At 35.0% G+C, this 26,003-nt stretch overlaps 1 protein-coding gene across 3 annotated transcripts in view; it reads right to left on the bottom strand.

Moving 5' to 3' along the window:
• Positions 1-2,886: 2,886 nt before the first annotated feature.
• Positions 2,887-26,003, bottom strand: part of LOC149792229 (connector enhancer of kinase suppressor of ras 2-like) — a 126,285-nt gene continuing 103,168 nt past the window's right edge. Inside the window, exons 17-20 of one of the 3 annotated variants that reach the window (XM_089970766.1) lie at positions 22,657-22,766; positions 18,979-19,059; positions 15,278-15,459; positions 2,887-6,974 (exon numbers count right to left, since the gene is read on the bottom strand). In XM_089970766.1, the coding sequence (XP_089826892.1) occupies positions 6,852-6,974; positions 15,278-15,459; positions 18,979-19,059; positions 22,657-22,766 (496 nt within the window). In that variant the 3' untranslated portion in view covers positions 2,887-6,851. Of the gene's footprint in view, positions 6,975-15,238; positions 15,460-18,978; positions 19,060-22,656; positions 22,767-26,003 lie in introns of all 3 variants that reach the window. The other 2 variants (XM_089970767.1, XM_089970768.1) reach the window with 2 other exon arrangements.

Genomic DNA, 26,003 nt, shown 5'->3' with positions numbered 1-26,003 from the left:
TAGCAACATATGTGAGTTGCAGAAGTGGACAAGTTCATTTTCTGGTGGCTGATACTGTGTGATCAATTGTGGTTATGGCCCACTGTGATCAGAGTTATATAGCCGAGTCTGGTTGTGAATTCTTGGATGGCACAACATTATCTAGTTCTTGAGGTTGAGATAGGATATTATTCCATGTAACCAGTCCATAATTCTGATATGCAAGAATGTAAATGAGGTTGTTGTTGGTTTTAACGCCATTTTTCAGCATACAATAGGCTATATATGGCGGCCAGAATTAATGGTGGAGAAAGAACCCGGGAAATTCCCAGAAAGAACCACTGACCCTTGAGAAGCTACTGGCAAGCTTTCTCACATGCCCACATTGGCCGAATCCGAGACTCAAACCCATGCAGACAGAGGTGAGATGGCAGTGATCCGTAATGGAGAGCACTTTTGACCACTTGGCCACTTGGAGCCTCAGATGAGGTTGTTGTTGTGCTCTATCGCACTCCCCAGTAAATGATATGGTTTCAAACCCTTGAGTGCAAGCTGAAATTTTTTAAATTTTTTTCGTCATTAAAATCAGATCTCAACTGTACCACATGAAAATCTGAGAGACCTCTTAGAAGTAATGTTCTGGCAACCTTTGAATTAGCCAGTGGAAATGAAGCTTTCAGAAATCTGACTGAGGCTCAGACTCCCAAACAACAAGATGCAATATTTCATCTGATTGGCTGATAAAATTAAGTTATGGTAACCAGAATATAACCCCTAAGCTGTCCCTATCAGATCTTCATGTAGGACTGATTTTAATCAGACTGACCTCAAGCTATGTTTCTGTGACTTCCCCTTAGTACATAAAGAATTGCTGCCCACTGACTTCTGTCCATAATAGGTAAGTCTGACATATTTAAGTAAAGATGAGAATAAACTATACACCAAGTGGTTGTCAGGCTGGTCTCACCCATAACACAAAATAGAGCAGACAATATTTACATGAAGTGTAGCGAGCATCCTGCTTTATGACTTTAAGAGTTTCCATGCAGAGTTACCCACTATACTTACATGTATAAGGAGCACACCTGGCCTGTATATGTGGCTAATTAGAGCATTGCTATTAATGGTGACAAGTGGCTACATGATCAATTATAGAAAAAGTAACCTGTAGGAAGGTGCATTTTGACTACCTTTACAGGTGAAATCACTGAAGAGCCATTTAAAGTACCTACATGCACAAAGTGGAAGACAAATATTCAATTCTAGTAACAACCTACCCTAAGGAAGGACAAGTTTTGACTGCCTATACAGGTAAATATCACTGAAGTATCACTTATAGTATACTACATGTACGACCTTGATGCTGCTGAGTAAACCATGTGTACAAAACCTGCACTTATCTTAAGTGTCATTACAGATACTTATGAAGTAGATGTTACAATATCCATTGCAGGAAAAGGCATTCCATATTGGAAAAATCAGTAAAGCATCATATAACTATGAAGCAGATGTGAAGACAATATAGAAACTAAACTATATGCATCCCTACTCAGCAGAAATTATACAGAAGTATTAAATGAGTTTTCTACGTCTCACACAGGACCTGCACTTATTAATATGGCAATTGCAATGTGAGGATATACAATCACGACCCACGCAGATATCAACCAAAGATGCTTAAGTGTAGGAAGATAGCAATGTCATAATACAGAAAGTTAAGAAACTGTTATCAGCAACAGGCAGACCAGAAAGATGAAACTCCTTCAACTTGATATTTGGTATAAAACTTCCAAACTGCTTGTATTTTGTGAGGCCTCTCTGCTGTAGAGAGTGTGGTACTCAACACGAGAAGTAGTAACTGACAATTTCAGATGATTTGGCATCAATCCCATTATCAAGGGGAGATCACTCTAGCTGCCACCTTGGAGGGCAGATAATTTTTAGCTTTTTAGCTAACAAGTTTTAGCCTGGGAGGGCTGGATTTGTGAGGTAATAGCAGTAGTTTCCCTTAGGTATTATGATTGGGTAATGTGTTTGAGGAAATAGGCATTTATCTCAATTGTATTCAAAACTGGATCAGAAATATGGCCTTCAGAGTGGTAACAAAGTAATTAAATCATATGCAATGTCACCTCATTAATTTGCATGATTCATCCTCATTAACAAGTTGCTCAAAGAGTTCCAAGTTTGATTCCAAGTTTAATTAAAATTAGATCAGAAATTGTACTCCATTGGTGACATTCAATTACTGACCAACAGATGACATGACAGTTGACAAATGATGCACAAAAAGATACAGCGCCATACCATAAACTCACTTACAGCCATTACTTAGGTAATGAGGTACTTGATCATGAAAGCAGGATACTCATACCTTGTTTGGGAATTTCAAAAAAGGAACAAATGAGAACGACTTTAATCCACCAGGTTTTTTCTTTGGATTTAAAAACTCCCTTTCTCTTTGTTAACATTTTGGATATTTGTAAAAAAGAAGAAATAAATGACTGCAAAGAAAATGAAGAAAGCTCCATCAGCTAACTAACAGAACAATCTCAAAAAAGAGAAGCATTTTCCTCCAGCAGAAAATTTCAATGGTTGAAAGAGGACTTAAAATTACAGGTGGAGAAGACAAGATATCACATCTGGCATAATGACAAGTACACAGATGACCTACTGGGCTTCTCCCCACATACCTGTTCAATACTAACCAATGTGTTGAGATTAACATTCACACCTGGAATGGTTTGCAGTCCCTTGAAATATCTCTTAAGCAATGACAGACTGAGAATTGCCACTCTCATCCAAGAGGTCAATTCCTATAAGACAGCCTCTGCACTTGACAGATTCATGTCCAATATAAAGGTAGCTATTTTGATTTTCAAACACAGAAACAAAATTATACCAACATGAATTAAAAATATTTAATTAGTAAATATTTCCCAATAGAATTTCAAATAGAATATATGTAATTGCACAAAAAAGAAATTTTTGAATGTCAATATTATATGAACATGTTTTTTGGATGGATATACCGTATGAAGTTGGGAGTGTGGTTTATCCATCTGACAAAACGAGTTCATATTTTCACCAATAAATGCAGTAACCTTGTTATTATATGCTCATTTTCTTATTCTACCAAAGGCTTAATTATATAAACAAAATACACTACAAGAAACAAAGTAACATTGCAATTGTGTTTCTGTTCTGCCACTGAATGTTTGAAATCATAATGTGGGAAAGATATTCAGACTTTCAATTGCTATTATAAAAAAAACACTATTGAATTTAATGTTTATTTCATTTTGAGTGCAGTAAGGAGGATGTAAATGCACTTGGATATAGTCAAAATTATAGTACAATTTTGAAATGTACATGAAATACATCTGATTGAAGCAGCGCAGGAGAAGCTTGTTGACATCTGCAAGTGTGTTTGTTCTGTCATTGACTATCTGAAATCATAATGTGGGGAAAATATGAAGTCTTTCAATTGCAATTATCAAAATGACGCTATTGAATTTAATGTTTATTTCATTTTGAGTGCAGTAAGTTGGATGTAACTGCACTTGGAATATAGTTGAAAATACAGTAAAATTTTTAAATGTACATGAAATACATTGGATTGAAGCAGCGCAGAAAAAGTGTGTTGACATCTGCAAGTGTGTATGTTCTGTCATTGACTATCTGAAATCATAATGTGGGAAAAATATGAAGTCTTTAAATTGCAATTATCAAAAAGATGCTGTTGAATTAAATGTTTATTTCATTTTGAGTGCAGTAAGGAGGATGTAACTGCACATGGAATATAGCTGAAATTACAGTACAATTTCGAAATGTAATCAAGCTTGAGAACTCATGACATGGCGCATGTAATTCAGATTTGCAGAACTAAGAAAGTACATTTTGAGGAAATTCAGGATGAAAAAATATAAGTATATTTTTGCCACTCTTATCACCAGCTAAAGAAGACAGTTTATGCCTTGTAACTTGCATGTTATTTGTAGGTACCCAGCATTTTTATGAAATCTGGCATCTAATGCCAAATTCCGAAACACTATCACAAAAATGAATGCGGAATGTAGCAAAACATCTGATATGTGGCAGTCCATGAAACATCTGCTTTAGTTGTTGTTGTTGTTGTTGTTGTGGGGTTTAACGCCATTTTTCAGCACGATAGGCTATACATGGCGGCCAGTATTAATGGTGGAGGAAGAACCCGGAAAACCCCGGAAAGAACCACCGACCCACGCATCTGCTTTAGTTCATTCAGTTGGTTTACATCATCTACAGACAAATAAAATAAATCAAAAGTGATGGCATCTGTGTCCATTGTTTGTTTACAACAGAAAGTTGTTCCTTTATTCATGTGAGTTCAATATGAATTGCACACAAGTTCAATATCGTAAAATACTGCACGATTCTGATAATGTAAAGTTAACTGAGAAAAAAAATGAGCATATAATAATTCAGAATACATAACACTTTTAAAAAAAGAAGCTATTACAATATTGATATAAAATCATGCAACCATCAAAAGAATACAAATATTTATAAACATGTATATTCTGACCAATATTAGTATTTTCTTAGAAAACAATCTCATGCCTATACCTTTTCTTAATTCAAGTAATTTGTAGTGTTTATTATCATTTTGAGGAATATGTATACCTGTAAATGATATACAATAAGTAAACATTTAATTAATGTAGGAGCTACTTAAATTGTATGTTTTTATTTACATTACTAATTTTTATACACAAAGTGTATGCTAATCGCAAACTTTAGTAAATGTACATGGTTTGAATTAAATTTATTTTGCAGAAAACATTTTTCATTTCTTAGTAATCGTTCTTACACTTCACCTTTTGACACCAAAATATAAAACTGCAACCTCAGTTCTGTGCAAGGCATCCCCAAGAATAAGTTCAGGTCTGTGATGTAGGCTTAAATCAATGCATGGAAATATTTGTTCTTCTTTTAGTCAGAGTGACTTTGACTTTTGACCCTAAAATCGATAGCCTTTGTTATCACAAACCAGCACAAAATTAAATTCAGGTCTATACTGTAGAACTTAAGTTACTGCATGGAAATATTTTCTTCTATTGGTCACCATTAACCCAAAAAACTGACAGCCTTCTTCTTTATCGCAAGCAATCCCCATAGTTCAGTCCAGGTCTGTGATGTAAACCTTATGTTACTGTACTTACAGCAAATTTTCTTCAGTGATTATAACCCTTGATCTTCTGACCCCAAAATCAATAGGCATCTTCCTTATTCAAGTGCAAGCTATCCACGAAAGTATGGTAATGGTACATGGTAAAGAACTAAAGTTACTTTGAGAACAGAAAATTTCAGATGGATAACATCATAATACACTCCACGTTATGGAGGGTGTCTAAAAAATAAGGGCAAAGAAAAAGTTCCAAACATAACTGTTGTAAAACTTTGGAATGGGGTAGGGTGAATATATATATATATATATGTGCATGGAAATACTAAAAAGAACTTGTCAGAGAAAAAACTGATGATGTCCTAATACCTAGGGTGTATGAAGTCTTAATATGTATAAGTTTGACAAAAGGACTGCTTTGCACTGTATTAAGATACTGATTTATAAGGCTGTCAAAACTACTGCTCTTTTCTGTGGCACAATAACTGATTGTTCAAACTGTCAAAACTACTGCTTTTCACAGTGATAAGATAACTGACTTATAAGGCAGTCAAAACTACTGCTTTTCACTGTGGCAAGATAATTGTTATTGACTTATTATATAAACCAAAAATGTTATCAAGACATTGCAAGATACTTTTGTGTACTTTTTAATATTAAATCAAATTATATCCAAACATGCAAATAACTCTCAAAATTTTGGGTCACTTTCATACAATTGTAACCTCGAAGCATGTCCAGATTTGACCAAATAACATCCCAGTTTTGATTATTTAAGTTTTTACAGGTAAAGAGCTAACAGCTATGGTGAAATCTAACATATTAGGAATAACTGATTTCACTAAAGAAAGTGAGAACTTTCTCTCATATGATATGACTGCTAAAAAGCAAAAGTTCAGTAAATAAGTTTTCTTTTTACATATTTTACATCTTATAAAATCAGTTTAACACATGCAGTTCTTTTTCCTTTAAGAGCTATTTTTTCCTAGAATTCAGGTGTAACTATTTTTTATTATTAATCTTGACTCCACCAAAATTGTACACAGCATATGTGGGTTCTAGTCTTAAAATATTTATTGCAATATACATTTCAACACCTTCAAAATGTGTTATTTTTAACAATAAGTGGACAGTTGTGAATAAATAAAAATGCTTGGAAAATTTCAATAATATATATATATAAATTGCCTTCTGAAATTAAAACATATATTGAAAATACTGTGAAATGTTCATGATCTAACCACAAGTATTCTATGAAGTACAAGTTTCAAACTTTTATTTGATAACATGATTAATAGGTATAACATCATCCCTATCTTAAAACTCTTGCAGTTTTCTTTCGTTAACTATGTCCCAAATACATTATGTAAGCTGGTTTTGAAGTCTTTTTTATTACTGAGTGATGAAAGTTTTTTTCCCAACCTGTATGTATTTGTATATGTCTAGCCAAAAGTGCTTTCAGAATTATTTTCCACTTGAAATTTATTTCACAAATTTATGATTATGTTTCAAGAAGGGTATACGTTTTCAGGTACCCATTTCACTGCTGTATTGCTGCTTCATAATAATTCATATATGATTTTCATCAGAAAGTCAAAATGTGTTATAACTGAACAGTATTTCTACTTGTATACACTGACTTTGGCACAATTCAACACATGTACACACACATTAATACATGCATTTAGAAGGATCATCATGATTCTTAAACAAATTTTTCATGGGATGCTGTGCCATGATCAAGATGGTGCTCTTTAAATTGCTTCAACTTTTCTGGTGTCATCTTTGCCATCAAGTCTTCCAATTCTTGAAGTTCCTTCTCTTTGGCCTGAAAATTACATGACAATGATTTAATAGATGTATACTGTGCTGTAGGTACAACTAGAATCCTCAGATATTTCAAGAAGGTACAATAGAATCCTCAGATATTTCAAGAAGGTACAACTAGAATCCTCAGATATTTCAAGATTATTTTACTCTTCAACAGTGCCTCAACTATATCCAAAAAGGTTTAGCACACATTTTAAAATTTAGATAAATGTACTTCTTCACATGCTATTGACACATTAACCCCTAGCCACGAGTTAACGTGGCAGGAGGTAGTAGCCTACTGCCGAGCTCTGTAGCGTCATGGTCATGCATGATACACTAAGTGGGTGGTATTATAGAAAGGTAGACAGATATAGCTCTACAATGATACCAAATAATCTGGAATTTCAAGTTGCACTACAAAATACAGAGGGAAAAACCTTAATTTCTGGAATCTATTCTTTTCTATCCAAAATTGGCCCGTGGTCAGAATCCGATTTTGTGTCTGGAATTTAGATTGATTGATTGATTATTTTTAACGGCGCATCAGCACTGTAAGGCTATTTAGCGCCAAACAAAATGTTATGTGTATAATCATTTAAAAATTATAAAAAGTCTTATATTGACCAGCGATATAAAAAAACAAATAGTTGAAATTAAAACTGTAAGATGGTAACGGTGCAAAATAAAGCTTCCCGATCAATGGGGGATGTAAATGTTGCACGTTAATGAAAAATAATGAAAAGGTATTAAAAAGGGACGGTATATATATTGCATAAAAATGCACAAGGTGATAGCATAAAAGTTTGAGCTTAGTGTAAATATTCACTGCTTTCAAGAACTCTATAATACGAGTGATGTTTATAGTATCAAAAAGTTCCTTCATGTCATGCACATTGTAATACTGATTGCGCGTAGGTTGCAGATTAAAACACTCTCTCATAAAGTGTTTGACAGTGAATGGTTCATTGCAAGAAATGCACTCTGGTGGGTCTTCACCTTTTAGTATGTGGGAGTGGGTGATATAAGTATGACCAATTCGGATTCTTGCAGTGACTACCTCCTCCCTACGCATGGTTCTGTAGGAAGGAGTCCATTCTCCTAGAGTTGGCTTGATTGCATGAAGTTTGTTATTCAATGCATCATTCCATGATGTCTGCCACTTCTGACATAAGGACCTTCTGACACTAGGTTTAAAATCAATATAAGGTATTTTAAAATCAGATGGTTCTTCAGTAAGGGCCATTTTAGCAGCGCGATCCACTTTTTTGTTACCTTTAATACCAATATGGCTAGGTAACCAACAGTATATTATATCGTGGGAGACACTCATCTCGGTATTTTTGACGAGTATTTTTTCAATAATGGATTCTCCAGTTTTCTATTGTGTAGTGACTGAAGTACTGATAGTGAGTCTGAGAAGATGATGCTGTTTAAAATACGTTTGCTTTCTATATGTTGCAGAGCAAGGTCCATTGCTCAGATTTCGGCTGAAAAAATTGATGTTTCATTTGATAAGCGAACTTGCGTTGTGTGATTTCCACAAACGAAGGCTGCAGCAGCCTTTTCCTCATCCTTTGAGCCGTCGGTATAAATTCTTGTGTAGTTTTTATATTCGGTGAGGAGTTCTTGATAACAGTTGTGGAAGACGGAAGGGTTTGTTTCAGATTTTTTTCCATCGTGTAGCGTAAAACGTACTTATGGTTGTTTAAGCAGCCAGGGTGGGGTTTCGGAGATGGACGTTTTCTGAATTGAAGAAAGATCAATTTTTTTACTGTCAAGGCTGGATGATATCCTAATGCCAAAGGAAGGTATGGCGTTTGGTTTATTTTCATATAAGATTTTGTATTTGGGTTGAAAAACAGCCGAAAAAGCAGGATTCAGAGGGTTTGATTTTAATTTGAGAGCATGCTGTGCGGAAAGCATTTCTTTACGATGTGATAACAGTGGTTCGTTCACTTCAACTAGCAGGCTTTCACACGGGGATGTTTTAAATGCTCCCAGAACCAGTCTTATTCCCTGATAATGAATTGGATCAAGCATTTTAAGATAAGATTTTCTGGCTGAACCATATACAATGCAACCATAGTCCAGTTTGGAGTGAATAAACGTTCTGTATAAATTCAGGATGACTTTTCTATCAGCACCCCAGTCAGTGTGCGCTACTACTTTAAGTAGGTTAAGTGCTTTTAAGCATTCAGCTTTCAAGTTCTTTAGGTGTGGAATAAAGGTCAGTTTTCTGCCAAAGATTATACCTAAAAATTTTGTTTCCTCAACAACTGAAATAGGTGTTCCGTCCAGGGTGAGGTGAGGTTCATCGTGATGTCTTCGTAACTGACAGAAATGCATGCATACTGTTTTTGATTTCGAGAATTTGAAACTGTCTGCATTGGTCTAATTTTGAATCTTGTTTATATTTTGCTGCAGTTGTCTTTCAATTGTATGCATGTGCTTTGATCGATAACATATCAGAAAATCATCAACATATAACAAGCAATCCACACCAGGAGCCAAACACTTGGTGATGCTATTAATTTTGATGTTAAAGAGCGTCACAGATAAAATACTGCCCTGGGGCACACCCATCTCTTGCTCATGCAGATCTGAGAGGGTAGAGCCCACTTGTACTTTGAATTCTCTGGAAGTTGGATATGAAATAGGGCAGACGGCCTTTTAGACCTAGATCGTGCAGGTCATTTAGTATCCCGTACTTCCATGTTGTGTCATAGGTCTTTTCTAAATCAAAGAAAACTGCTACTAAATGTTCTTTCTTAATAAATGCATCGCGAATAAATGTTTCCAATCTAACCAGATGATCATTGGTGCTACAGCCATATCGAAAGCCACTTTGGAAAGGAGAGATTAAATTATTAGTTTCCAAGTACCAGACAAGCCGAAAATTGATCATTCGTTCCATTGTTTTGCACACACAGCTGGTGAGTGCAATAGGTCGGTAGCTATTGGGATCTTCGCTATCTTTACCTGGTTTGGGAACTCATATTAGTTGCTTCTTTCCAGATTTTTTGTACATTACCAGTAATCCATAAATCATTGAAAAGTTTCAAAAGAGATGTCAATTATGATTCTGGAAGGTGTTTCAAAAACTGGTAATGTATTTCATCAGGCCCAGCGGATGTATCATGGGCCTTATCTAAAGCCTCTCTAAGCTCCGATAGTGAGAACAGTTGATTATAACTTTCCGAGTTGTTGGATGTGAACATTAAACCTGACTTTTCTTTTAGAGTTTTAAGTTTACGGAAGGCTTCTGAATAATTAGATGATGATGAATTTTTGAGAAACTGTCAGCAAGAGCATTTGCAATGTTGCGTTCTGAACTAAAGTTGTTATTGTTCAGTGTCAGATGTCGGAGAGGGTTTTGTTTTCTCTTTCCGTTTATTTTGCATATAGTGTCTCAAACTTTCTTAACAGAGGAACGAGAGTTTAAAGAGGAAACATATTTCTTCCATGATGCTCTTTTACTTTCTTTGATTGTGTGGCGAGCTTTGGCCCGGACAATACGATATATATTTAAGTTTTTGGGTGTCGGATGATTATTAAATTTTTTCAATGCTTCTCGACGTAGTCTAATGGCTTTCTTAGTGAACCAAGGTTTTGGGGTTCTTTTACAATTCGGCGAGGACTTGGGAATGGATTCTTCTGCAATCTCTAATAAAATAGATGTAAAATGTTGAATAGGGTCATTAACATTGAAAACTATATCTGCATTCAGCCTAGTTTTACAGAGTGTTTCAAATTTAGTCCAGTCGGCCATCTTTATATTCCATTGTGGAATTACGTCATCAATTGTAGAGATAATATTTTCAAGGAATATTGGAAAGTGATCACTGCTGTGAAGGTCATCAGTGACCTTCCATTCGTAGTCCAAAAGCAGCGAAGGAGAACAAATTGTCAAATCAATGCATGTGTATGTACCCGTTCCTGGGTGTGAATATGTCGGTGTTTTGGTGTTATATAGACACAGATCGTGTCTAGAAATAAAGTCTTCTTCTGTCACTTATATGATTTGATCCCCATAAAATGTTATGGGCATTAAAGTCCCAGAGTAAAACAAATGGCGTGGGAAGCTGTTGAACAAAGTTGTCCAATTCGTTTGGTACCTAGGTTAGTGTTTGGTGGTAAGTAAATAGAGCAAATTGTAATCACTCGATGAAGAGTCACGCTTACAGCAATGGCTTGTAAATTTGTGTTTAAATGGATGACGCTATGAGGGGCTCTGTTGTTCACAATAACAGAAACTCCTCCTGAAGCCCTATCAACATTTGGAGAGCAGGTGTTAAACAGGGAGTAGATTTTAAATGTGATGTTGTCCGTATCTTTCAAGAATGTTTCTTGAAGGCATAGTACCGCAGGATCATGTTCATTTAAAAGTAGGAGAACATCATTGTAATTTGCTTTAAGTCCTCGACAATTCCATTGTATGATAGTGTTTTTCATTATAAATTTAAATTAAAGATTGTGGAGCTAGGTTAGACCTTTCGCAGTGGGAATTTGTTTGGTTATTTCTCTGGAGGAAGTACAGGGGTGAATTTTTTGTTTGTAGGTCTGGAGCTCCCTTGGGCGCATGGAGCAGTTTCTTCTGCATCCATGCTCTCAATGTCTCCAAACCTGTTATAGAGTTTGATGGGGTCATCTGACTCCTTTTGTTGCCTGTTTCCATGAGATTTGTTTTTGTTTTTTGGTGATTTTGGTGGTTGGGTATTGTTGAAAGTAGTCTGTGTAGATGCCGTGTTTTTCTGTGCTTGGTAATGGGGGGTATTAGAGCTTGGTGTTGAATCGGGTAGATCTGTGTTTGAGCGTCGCTTGTTGCTCACACTCAACAAGAAGGCAACCCGATTTCATCTTTTTTATGCTCTTTGGTGTACCAATCAATCCGGTTATAGTTTTCTCGATTACAAACGGAGAGAGTGAGGCAAGCGATTTTGTGGCATCTTCAGACTGTATGACCATGAAGCGTGGAAATGACTCCACACTACATGGTTCATCATCAGAGTCAGATAAAGGTTTTGTACGCTTGTTTTGATTTTTTTGGGAAATATCCATCTTGGCTTAATTAAAATTCAGCACCCGTGCTCCCCACCCACCATGGAGCCCAACAAGGGGACACTTTTCAAGTGCCAGGGATACACAGATGCCATATTCAGTTGATAAAATTACCTTTGATTGACCCTGAAGTCGCCAGTTTCTAGGGTCGGTAATATTACCCCCCAATTGACCCGTTAAGCCACTGCCTTCTAGGAAGTCTTCCAAGACTTGGGAAAGGGAAAGATAAAGGAATAGAATATAGGGGCAATGGTGGTATCAAGAGAGATACAAGGGGAAAGATAAAGAAGGTGAGAGAGTAAATAAAGACTTCCTAGGGCTCGGCGTGACCAGCCGATTTGTCGGAACCAGGCCCATCCCGACCACCCGTCTAAGAGAAGTAGAGGCTAAAGTAGTGTATTGCATGGAAAGCCTCTGCTCAACTACCAGGATCCTTTCCTCCCCCGACACAGGACACAACCCACGGCAAACAGGTTGCCTCTACTTAATCACCTTTTACGACACGTAGCAAGGCACATCGGGCCAATTCTACAACCCCGGACCCAGGATTTTAGACTTTTTGGTCTCAGATCTAAGGCAAACTGGTATGAACTGCAAACAGACAAATGAACCTTTGCAAACAATAGGATAAGATGGGCATTTGGAATAAAGAGTGTTCTAGAACTCCAACTTTTACCCTTCTGCTCATGCGCAAGCCAAATAGCCAATGATAAACAATGTTTCTAACACAACTAGGCAGTATGTTATTGAAAGATCACCTGGGATTTGGTGTTTTTGGATGCATTCAGAAATAGCTTTCAAAATGTGTTTCCTACTCAAATTTCAGGTGAAAATGACAAAAACCTCCTGAGGTTAATGTGTTAATGGGTGCATTTTGATGACGTCACCAAATTTGAATATTCCTTGCGCATTTAATCACTTGTGCAATGAACTGCACATAATTTAAAAACTTAGCCATTCTTTGATGATTTGTAAAAAAATTCAAAAATCCTTGTTAACACATAGCCTACTGCCAAGCTCTGTAGCATCATGGTCATACAAGATACATTAAAGTGGGTGGTATTATAGAAAGGTAGACAGATGTAGCTCTACAATGACACCAAATAATCTGGAATTTCTAGTTGCACTATAAAAAACAGAGAGAGAAACCTCAATTTTTTGAATCAATTTTTTTTTCTATCCAAAATTGGCCTGTGGTCAGAATCCGATTTTGTGTCCAGATTTGACTTTTTGGTCTCTGATATAAGGCAAACTGGTATGAACTGCAAACAGACAGATGAACCTTTGCAAAAAGTAGGATAAGATGGGCATTTGGAATAAAGAGTGGTCTCAATATGAAAATAATGGGTCCGTTTAGCAACAATTTTTTTTAAAAAAAAACCCACTAACTTTTACCCTTCTGCTCATGCGCGAGCCAAACAGCCAATGAAAAACGATGTTTCTAACACAATTAGGCAGTATGTTATTGAAAGATCACCTAGGATTTGGTATTTTTGGATGCATTCAGAAATAGCTTTCAAAATGTGTTTCCTACACGAATTTCAGGCGAAAATGACAAAAAACTCCAGGGGTTAATGTGTTAACATGGTCTTCCTGTAACCTGAAGACATTGTCTATAAATGATGACCTTGATTTCCTTCCTGTCTAGCATTTGTATCAAACAATTACTAAAAGCATCAGCTAGCAGTTCCAACCATGATGAAAAAATAGGATTGTCCTCTAAAGTACACACAAGGAATGGTATCAGAATGGACACCTAGGAACGTATTATCAGAAGCACATAATCAATTTTTTCCAATGATTGTTCCTCTAAACAGCAATTTCTTTACTCCCCCTCCTAAACCACTTCTCCCAGTAATATAAATTATAACATGTGGCCTTTGTGGTTCTGACTAAAATGGTAAACAACATATGGCATAATATCAGTTACTTATCATAAGTATTAAATTCATGTGTGTGTGTGTGTGTGTATTCCTGACTCTATTTGTCTCCCACCTAAAACTATTCCTGAGATCCAAATTTATGTCAGGTTTTTACAACACTGTATCAAATGAAAATTATCAAGAAATCTAACATCATGGAAGCTTTTAATATAGATGCAATGGAAGTGAAATACTTGAAATAGTGCCAAAAACTAACAAATATTCCATTTCATGAAATATGATGTATGTATCAAAGTGATCAAAGAGTGCTCTTTAATATATTACCCCACAAGAAAACATTGTATAATTATGATTTAATGATACGGAAAGTTAGTTTTCTATTCAACTAATTACTTGTTTGCTATTGAAATTATCATAATATTTAGAGGAATCACCTAGAACCCTACTAAAAAGAGGTATAGTTCAAAACAAAAAGTGCTATATCACTATGGAATCTAACAATGCTGATGTGCTACAATAGGAAAACAGTACCTGCTTTCATACAAGCCAATATTCATTTTCACAGACATGAAACCATTTAGCATGCTGAAATTCCATTTTAAAGTTCATGATTTTAATAAATGACTGACTTAAGAAAATCAGAAATTAAAATAGCTATTGCTTCATCTGAAGCTGTTAGTTTTGTGCTATTTAACTGGATATTTGAAATAAAATTCAAAATGTTTTATGCATACATATGTGTTTTTTTACCTGTACAAAATGGGATAGAATATAATATTGATCTCCCAGCAGTGGACACCTCATTTTGGAATCACAAGATTTAGAAAGATCATTACTTTAAAGGATTGTGTAACTGGCCTATTGTCTGAATTTTAGTGAAATAAACCAATATCAAAAGTGTGATCAAAATCAGATCAGAAATATGGCTTCCAGAAATATGGCCTCCAGAGTGGTAAAAAGCTTAGCCAATCCGAATCAAGATAGCTGATTAATGGGTCTTGTTCATTATCAAAATTCATTCCGGATCTTGATGAACTTGATGATACATGCCAAGATAATCAAAGTTGTATTGGAAATATGGTTTCCAGAATGGCAAGAAGATGTGCAAAATCATCAAATTGATATGCACACATCTTGCTTTATCTCATCATAAGCTTATATTCCAAGTTTAAGAAAAAAGTACCGTTTTCAGAGTGGTAACAGCTCAGCAAATCAGATGAAAGATGACCAGACTCTTAATCAGTGCTGAACTGGACTGTGGTCTTGACGAAATGAGCTTATATTCCATGTTCTATCAAAATCAGATCGGAAATATGACTTCCAGAGAGTAAAAGCTTACTTGGTCTTATCGTCAGGTGACTTAAAAATTATAAGTAACCTTTAAAGTCCTTTGCAAACTTTTGATTTTCTTGATCTTGTCAATTCCTAGAGAGAATAGTGTGTCCTCTCCTCCCTGGGACAAAGTTCTACGACGCAGCTCATTGCGGTCCTTGCCATCGATACTCAAATCATGGTCCTGGAGATTGCGATAGAGTTTGGTCAGGTCATCCTGACTGTCACCTGGATTGTAAAATACAGGCAAACCTCATTATAACATGCTGGTCAGGCATCATGAAATGATTTTTGTGATATATGCTGGAAGAAGATTATAACATGCTGGTCAGGCATCATGAAATGATTTTTGTGATATATGCTGGATGAAGTTAATAACATGCTGGTCAGGAATCGTGATTTGACTTGGTGGTTTATGCTGGATGAAGTTAATAACATGCTGGTCAGGCATCATGAAATGCCTTGTGGTATATGCTGGAAGAAGTTTATAACATGCTGGTCAGGAATCGTGATTTGACTATGGTGATATATGCTGGATGAAGTTTATAACATGCTGGTCAGGCATCATGAAATGCCTTTGTGATATATGCTGGATGAAGTTTATAACATGCTGGTCAGGCATCATGAAATGCCTTTGTGATATATGCTGGATGAAATTTATAACATGCTGGTCAGGCATCATGAAATGCCTTTGTGATATATGCTGGAATAAGTTAATAACATGCTGGTCAGGAATCATGATTTGTCTTGGTGATATATGCTGGGTGAAGTCGATATCATGCTGGACAGGCATCATGATTTGACTTTATGATATATGCTGAAGTTCATAACACACATGGAAGAAGTTTTTAACATGATGGTCCTAACCAAGGATGAGACATCATGACTGACAGGTAGATGTTCAAGGGGGGCAAGTCACAGAATCAGTTATGTGTAATTCCTTTTTTTCTTACTGATTTGTATTATAAATGTATTTTCAAGCAAATGCAATTTTAATTTATTGACTGCATTTTTACTATGTAGTCAGTTTTACACAAAGTTCTTGCTTTGATTCTGATATCATTTCTGCAGGTATTAAAATACCTATCACTACACCTGAGCAACTTCTGTGTAATAATGTGGTAGTCACAAAGTAGTTTGCATTTTCAGCAATTTCCCCTACTTCACCAGCTTTATGAAGAACCACATTATTACACATGAGAGTAACATCTGTGTAATAATGGAGTAGGAACAAAGTACTTTGCCTTATCAGAAATCACTCCATCTACATCAGCTTCACGAGGTATTACATCAATACACATGTGAGTAACTTATGTGTAATGCAGTAGGCACAAAGTACACTGACTTTTCAGAAATCTCCCCTATGTCACCAGCTTGATGAGGTTCTACATTATTATACATTTGAATAAGTTCTGTGTCATGCAGTCTGCACAAAGTATTTTTCTTTGTCAGGAATCTCACTTTCTCACCATCTTTATGAGGTACATTATTATTACACGGAACTTATGTGTAATGCAGTAGTGACAAAGTACTTAGCATTGTCATGGATATCCACTACCTCATCAGCTTTATGAGGTACTGCATTATTACATGTAACTAATGTGTCATGCAGTAGTCACAAAGTATTTTACCTTGTCAAGAATATCCTCTACTTCAGCAGCTTTATGAGGTACTGCATAATTACACCTCTTCAATGATAACTTGTCCACAAAATGATCAAAAGCACAGACTGCAGCATGAGAGCATACAAGTTATTGAGATGCTTTTGAGAACTTAAGAAAGAGATAAACATCAACAGTGAGAAGGGATGGGTGAGAACAGTATAAATGGTTGAACTTTCATTTTAAATATTGTGCTGGGAACACTTGTCAATAAATAGCTCTTTTTCAAATTAGGTTGTTCACTTTTTTCTTCATAACCTATCTTTATTTTCAAGATAATCAATCTTTCAAAGATCATTACTCAAAAGGTTTCAATACATACTTGACGCATACCAGTAAAATCATTCCATATTACGTCAACGCTTTTTGCATGTGATTATAGATACAGCCTAGTGTTATAGTTTAATCAGTACAGAACTAGATCCAGTTTTTGTTAAAAAGATAAATATTTGTTTAAACTACATGGTCCAAACTGTATTGTTTTTATTGTTCTATCGATAAAACACAGATGCTGTCATTTCATTCCAAGTGATACAATTTTTTGACTAATCCTTGAGGTAACCTTTGAGTGCCTTTCAGGAATTGTAAGTTCAACTAAAACTTCTCCATAATGAACCCTATCTATGAAACTAAGCTTTTCAATGCAATGAGTATGACTTGTACTTTGTTCCCTTGCTATCCTTATACCATTTGGTAGGAAAAACCATTGAATAACATTATATGCTTTCATACTAACTAATAAATATAATATTTAAATAAGCATTTGAATGGTCAATTGAAATGAGTTGACTTAACACACGACCAAACTCACAAGCTCTTATCCAGGTAGAATTTACATGCCTTGTAACTTTTTTCATTCTACCCCCTTTACTTTGATAAATACAAATGATTTGTTTCACGTGATAATGTAAAGCAGGTCAACTTTTAACTGATTTGAACAATATAATACCTGACTTCTGCAAATCAAAGATCAAAATAAAATACTGATGGCTGTTAATTAGGTTCTCAAAACATTGCTGGTTCTAAATTTGGTTCAGAATAAAACACCTGAGGGCATCACTCTGACAGTAGATTTAAATGTTTCACCTTTGAATTCAAGAGGGCATATCATATGGTGATTACAATGAAACTCCCTAAAAATAAACCTAAAACATAAACTGCACTTTGGCAAGACTTAATATTTTTTTCTACAAGCATTGTCACAAGTGGGCATTACCAATAGTTTTACTGGGTGATATTTCTTTGTATTGAGTTTCCTTTTATAAAGAAATCTGAACAAAATACATAATTTCATATTAATTGTAACGATTTGCAAGAGGAAGATTCCAAATTAAGCATTAAGAATCCTGTGGGAGACTGGATGCAAAATGGCATGGTTGTAATTTCTGCCTCTTATGAAGTTATAAAGCAAATTTATGTTAATCTCAACAGCAGTTATCTGAAAGAACAATCATTATCAATTTGCAACCTGCTGTAAATTGGCTGTGCACACTTTCCATTGCAGAAAACTAATATCATCTCAATTAATGGAGTCATTCTGAAAAAATTATTTTGTTTATAATTCAATAATGCAGTTTAATCCTAAATAAATTTGTATGGTTTTATGTGAACCTGAATTTCTTTTTTTAAAACAATATTTTAATGATGAATCGAATGCCCTTTTTGAAATCAATATTTTTTCTTGGTTTTATAAATATAAGATCATTAACCAAACTGTGTACAGATGCTTTATTCAATAGGTAAGATGAATAAATCTGTCATATTCATGTGTACAAATGCTTAATTCAATAGGTAAAATGAATAAATCTGTCATATTCACATGTACAAATGCTTAATTCAATAGGTAAAATGAATAAATCTGTCATATTCATGTGTACAAATGCTTTATTCAATAGGTAAAATGAATAAATCTGTCATATTCATGTGTACAAATGCTTAATTCAATAGGTAAAATGAATAAATCTGTCAGATACCTGTGTACAAATGCTTAATTCAATGGGTAAAATGAATAAATCTGTCATATCCCTGAGTGCAAATGCTTAATTCAATAAGTGAATAAATCTGTCGTATCCCTGTGTACACTTACTGCTTGCATCAGCTCCTTTGTATCTATGGTTTGGAACACCATCTACATCCTCATCATCACTGCTCTCACTGAAGTACTCATCTGAAATGTCAAAGGTCAAGATAATATTAATGCAGTGTTTCCCTTTACGCACATTTGTGTGTTAGGGATGCACGCTGGAGAAAACTGACGCACACATTTTGTTGTCATGCGTTTTTTTTTACACAAAGGATTTTCATAATGTGATCAGGATTTATTTAATACCCAATGCATTGGACGATGGATGGCATCGTATATACTTCGTGCATAGGCACTGACTGGTTCCCCGCTCTGTTTGCTTCCTGCCTTGTGCTCCTCTATTCGTATAGCAGAGTGCACCGCAGGGAACATACAAAACAATGAACCAGACTAGCATAGGCAACGTTATGATGGAGTAGCTTCCCCACATCTCGCAAGCTCTCCTGCAATTTCCATCGAGCTGAGCAAGCTGTCATCTAGATGTTGAACCTCAATGCTTGTTGCCGAGAAAGTGATCTCCAGTTTAAAACATCGTGCACTAAAAATCATTAGCGAAGAAAGTGAAAGAAGCAGAACACAAAAGAGTAACTGTGGATCTAACTTTAATGAAAAATGGAGAAAATAATTCCCTTGACTGGAATATGGCACATCCATTAGGATTAACGGTGTGACTGCAAAAGTGAATAATCCTTTCATGACAGGGTTTTAGAATTTTAAAAAATCTGCCCTCGTTCGCCACAAGATATCTGGAGAAAACATTATAACCCAAGACATACTTTCACAACAACGAAATTAGTTAACATGTCGAGACAAATGCATTTTTTGGATTACAAAGTAGCGGGTCTTTGCAGATTTTGTTGGTTTTTAACTTTGCTACAATAAAAGAAAGTTCTTAAAGTTCAAGTGTAACTTATTAGAAAGAAGATGCATCATTATCCTCCTTGAAATTTGGATAAATGTGTTCTAGTATGAAGTACAATGAAAGCGATGATAGTACACATTTTATGAAAGGCAGTAAATTAACTGCCATTTAATTAAAAAGATTTATTTGGCTTTGTACATTGGCTTGTATGTAATGTGTTGGGCTGCTTCATTTTGATTATAAGGAGACTTAAAAGTACGACTTTAAAAGAAAAATGAACTAATAAAATTATTCTTTGAATGGACAATGCATTTGTTTGTTAATTGTGCATGTTGGTTTATTTGTATGTTTAGAGAGAGAAAGAGAGAGAGTGAGAGTATGTTGTGCAAGTTGCAATATCCTATGTCAGTACATTTTTGACCCCCCCCCCCCCATTTTTTATTTGACCCCTAGTTATGACACCAAGGGTTTCTTTTACCTTCAATTTTACACCCCTAGGGGATACAATGTATTAATGTGAACCATGCCAAACAATATACCGTATATATTGATTTATAAGACAAGACCAACTGCAAACTGCACAGACCCAGATCTGCCATTACATACTGTGCTGGCAGATCTATCTTGATCTGTGCAGTTTGTTAAGAGTAATCAGTCAAACAAACAAAATAGATCCTAATCTGTATGCACATTATGCTATGGCAGATCTGGATCTTTGTTATTTGCAATTGGACTCAACTATTATGCAAGTATATATGGTATGAGTAAATACATCCTGGTGTTCACATATGTATCTAAGGTTTCCCTTATTTAAGCAAGATGTCTCAGTCAGAAAGTGCTTACAGAATATATTAAGATCATATGTGTAAAAACAATTTATTCATTGAATTTGTCCCCTGCCTACCATTCTGAGGTCACCAAAGGTCACAATAAGGAAATTTATGACCTTAAGGGAAGAACTAAGTTACTGTGCGAATATGGAAAATAACCAGGATTCATTGCTCTATATCAAAGGTTTATAGAGGAAAATTGCAGACAAGGATAAAAAGAATGATAGGTTAACTTGACCCTGAAGTTAAAGATTCACTGAGATACATGATATGTCATGAAAGTGAGAATCTTCAGTGTACTGTAATTCATTCATGTACCTTATCAAAGTGAGAATCTTCAGTGTACCATGATTCAAGCCAATACCTCAAACAGATTTAATGATATTAAGCAAAAGAAACCTAATAATTTTGAACTGTGGCCTTGACCTTGGAAGGAACTAAAAACATACAATGCAACACAATTTATAGTGAAAAAATAATAGTATACCAAAACTTCATCCATTTATCTTAATCAGCTGTTAGGTTAAAAAGCAAAGGTGCATATATGACTGAACCAAAATATATTGACCTCTGACCTTGCAGATATGACCCCCAGTGTGTACGAGAAACAAAATTTAGCAATGATACATAGTTATACCAAGTTTCATCCTTGTAGCTCAAATGGCAATAAAGTTATATCTAACATCATGACCTATACAATAAGACAACCAAAGTGATACACAACCCAAAACTAATGTTGATATGTATGTGCATACAAAACCGAATCCCTTAATTTCAAACAGCTCAAATGTTACAGAGTAGAAAAGAGTGATCACAAAAAATAAAATACTGAGCTGTGACCCTGAAGATAGGAACCCTAAGATGGTTCACAACAAAATGTTGTAATGATGAAATATGTAAGTAACAATGTTGTATCCTTTAATCTCAGAAGGTTAAATAATTACCCCATGGGAAGGGTACTTAGCTCCCATTTCCTTGGCATGATATAGCCAAATAAATTGCTAAATGTACTGAGTTTGACAGATGAACATAGAGACAAAATTTGTAAACAAAATGGGGATAAATGCTGTCAGACCAGATTGACACATCTTTACAGGACAAAGCATCTACTCATGATACCAAAATTGAAGAAGATATCTCAAAGGGTTCAGCGGATATTAAATAAATAAAGCAGATCTAGTCAAAACAGTGTTCCCTGACTCAAAAAGTGTACAGATGTTCTCATGAAAACAGACAAAAACTACTCACATAGTGACTATGATTGTTCAAAAGACATCATAATCTTAATAATAATAATAATAATAATAACAATAATTATAATAATTTACTGCATAAACTCACTGTTGTGAATGACCAAATGTACAGATGCTTGATTCAATAAGTAAATAAATAGGTCATATCCCTGTGTACAAATGTTTAATTCAATAGCTAAGATGAACAAATCTGTCAAGTTCCTTTGTACAGATTCTGAATTTAGTATGCAAAGTGAGTAAATCTGTCATATCTCTGTGTACAGATGCTTTATTCAATAGGTAAGATGAATAAATATGTCATATCCCTGTGTTCAAATGCTTAATTCAATAGGTAAGATGAATAAGTCAGTCCTATCCCTGTGTACAGATCTTTTTTAAAAAATAGGTAAGACAAATAAACATGTTGTATCCCTATGTACAGATGCTTTATTCAATAGGTAAGACAAATAAATCTGTCGTATCCCCATGTACAGATGCTTTATTCAATAGGTAAGACAAAGAAATCTATCATATCCCCACGTACAGATGTTTATTCAATAGGTAAGACAAATAAATCTGCCGTATCCCCATGTAGATATGCTTTATTCAATAGGTAAGACAAATAAATCTGTCGTATCAACATGTATAGATGCTTTATTCAATAGGTAAGACAAATAAATATGTTGTATCCCCATGTACAGATGCTTTATTTAATAGGTAAGATTAATAAATCTGTCATATCCCTGTGTACACTTACTGCTTGCATCAGTTCCTTTGTATCTGCTAGGGTCAGGTCGCTGCATGACTCCAGGCTCTGGATTTTTGTCTCTAAATGTAATGGAAGCAAGTCCCAGCTTATTCATCCACCTAGGAAAGAGCATAATTTTCCATTACTTGCATGCTTTTTTCATTTACAACACGATTATCTTTAATGCCATTCATGACAAATCAGATTAAGATACCCAGTACTGCCAAAATAAAGTTTCTACATTATACAATTATCAATTATACAGCTGACAGAATGAATCTAGAGAGTATATATTAAGTAAATCATAAGTTTAATCAAAAGATTAAAGCTACTTCATAGTTCAATCTACATTAATCTGTTCACAGTGAAAGTGTGTTTGCCACTTGCAATCTGTATATCATGGCAGTAATTTAAAACTTTAAATATTGCAGTTGAAAGATTTTTGATAATATAGACAGGAATATGCCATTCTTTAAAACCAGTTCAGATATCTGATTTCATGGTTTCACCCAGAAAGAGGAAGATTAGAACAAACTCTGGAATGAGGTTATGAACTAAACATACTTAAAGTGTCTTGGGTTAAGTATCACATTTCTTTTGCGGAGCTGATAGCTTGAGGTACATCATGGCATTGTTTTAGAATTGATTTGAAAGAGGAAATTGTGTGCTTCTTGATTAGTGTTGAATGAATATAAATTTGTTTTTCAAGGTACAGTCAAGGCATCTACCATAACACTGGTTTGTTTCCATGGCATAAGACAATAAATCCATGATTACATACAATAATTCCGCCTTATGTATGAATGAACAGGAAAATCTTGAAACACATTTAAACCTGATCTTCTTAGTTCCTTTTCATAAATTTCTGATCAGTGGATATAACAGCTTGTTTTGTCATCACTGGTTATCAAGGAATATTCCACTTGTCTGTCATGAAATATTTCACTTGTCTGTCAAGGTATATTCTACTTGTTTATTATGTTACATTCCACCTATATATTCCACTTGGCTATCATGGTATATTCCACTTGTCTATCATGATATATTCCACATGTCTATCATGGTATGTTCCACCTATCATGAATATTCCACTTGACTATCATGGTATATTTCACTTCTTTATCATAGTATATCCCACTTGTCTAGCATGCTATATTCCACTTCTTTATCATGGTACATTCCACCTATCATGGAATGTTCCACTTGTCTATCATGGCATATTCCACTTGTCTATCATGGTACATTCCACCTATCATGGAATATTCCATGTGACTATCATGGTATACTCAACTTGGTACATGGTACATTGTCTATCAAGGAATATTCCATTTGTATATCACAGAATCTTTCACTTGTCTATCAAGGAATATTCCACTTGTATATCATGGAATATTCCACTTGTCTATCATGGTATATTCCACTTATATATTATGGTACATTCCATTTGTATATCATGGTATATTCCACCTGTCTATAATGGTATATACCATTTGTCATTTTCGCCTGAAATGCGAGTAGGAACACATTTTGTGGGCTATTTCTGAATATATCCTAATACATCGAGTTGTGTTAGAAACATTGTTTTTCATTGGCTATTTCACTCACACATGAGCAGAAGGGTAAAAGTTGGAGTTCTTTTTTTTTCTTTTTCTTTTTTTAGCTTAACGGACCCATCATTTTCATATCAAGACCTCTCTTTATTCCAAATGCCCATCTTATCCTACTTTTTGCAAAGATTCATCTGTCTGTGTGTCATTCAGACCAGTCTGCTTTAGATATGTGACCAAAAAGTCTAAAATACGGAAACAAAATCAGATTCTGACCATGGGTGAATTCTGGGTGGAAAAAAAAATCAGGTAAAAATATTTAGGTTTTTCCCTCTGTATTTTACAGTGCAACTAGAACTTCCAGATTATTTTATATCATTGTAGAGCTACGTCTGTCTAACTTTCTATAATACCACCCACTTTAGTCTATCATAAATGACCTTGATGCTACAGAGCTCGGCAGTAGACTACTACCTCCTGCCACGTAAACGCGGCACCAGGGGTTAAGCAATTATATTTAGAGAGTGGATTTAATTATCATCAACATTTTGATGATGATGATAATGATGATGATGATTACAATCATCATAGCACAAGTTATTTTCTTTAGTTTCATTTTCCTCTGGATTCTCTGTACTAATACATTTTCTACTGTCATCATTATTATTATATTACTACATGCACTATTGTCATTGTTATTATTATTATTATTATAGTTAAAATTACTGACCAAATGAATTGTTGGATATCAAATATTAAAACAATTACAGAAGAATGAATATTGGATATATTTATAGAAATATTCTTTGCTTATAGAAATATTATCACACAAAAAAATGAATTATTAACGAGTTACCACTAAAGACCAGGAAAATATCAGAAACAATATGTAAGAAACTGCCTAGTAGTTATGCCTTTGTTGTGATTAAATTTAAAAAAAGGAAGACAGTACTGCATCGATTCGAAAATTCTCGTCTCTGTGTTTAGGCATAATTTGTCCCAAGGTATTATAGCAGTTTGTGTTTAACTCATTCGGCCCCAGCACTGTTTTCAGTATCTCTGCTGATATGCCTCAGAAGCACAAAGCCATGTCTAGCTGCTTGTGCCCCATAGTTTTTACCTGTTTGAAAACATCGTGCACATGCATTCACTCTTACCTTAATTTCTCTTCTTATATCCAAACAAAATCCACGAATTTTTCACCATTTATTTCAAATGAATTTGTCGACACATTGATGCAATTTTTTCCCTATTTGTTGAAGTTTTTCACAACTTATTTATCCACTATTTACAAACTTATGCGCAACGTTTATCCGCAAGAACTCCGTCATCATCGCAGTCAGCATCATCATTTTCGGACGATTCAATCTCAGAAACTTCTACGTCCAAATCTAAATCTCACAAAATATTCAACTGCTCAACATATCTTTCCTCAGCTTGCTCAATATTTTCGAGATCAAACCCGAGAAACTCCACATTTTTGCTCTCATCAAAACTCACTCTTCCGTCCGCCATCATTTAAGATTTTTCATGAACAGAACACATGTAGTTAAACCGCTCTCAAACTTTAGCCTTTTGCTTCAGAACAATTCAAATTTCCACAAATGAAAGTAAAATCATTTCTGATTGGTTTAATAGTTGTTTAGTTCTTGGAATAAACCATTTCTAACCAATCAGAGACGTTGTATCTAACACACATTCATCACGCCTGGAGACGGGATCGGCCATTGAATGCAGTAAACAATTCACGACTACAGGCAGGATCGGCCAGTGAATGCAGAAACCGGATCACAACTACAGACGGGATCA

The sequence above is a fragment of the Sinohyriopsis cumingii genome, chromosome 9 (assembly GCF_028554795.1).
Source record: "Sinohyriopsis cumingii isolate HCF-2022 chromosome 9, ASM2855479v2, whole genome shotgun sequence".
In the NCBI taxonomy this organism is placed as follows: domain Eukaryota; kingdom Metazoa; phylum Mollusca; class Bivalvia; order Unionida; family Unionidae; genus Sinohyriopsis; species Sinohyriopsis cumingii.
This window is presented reverse-complemented; position numbering and strand designations above follow the sequence as displayed.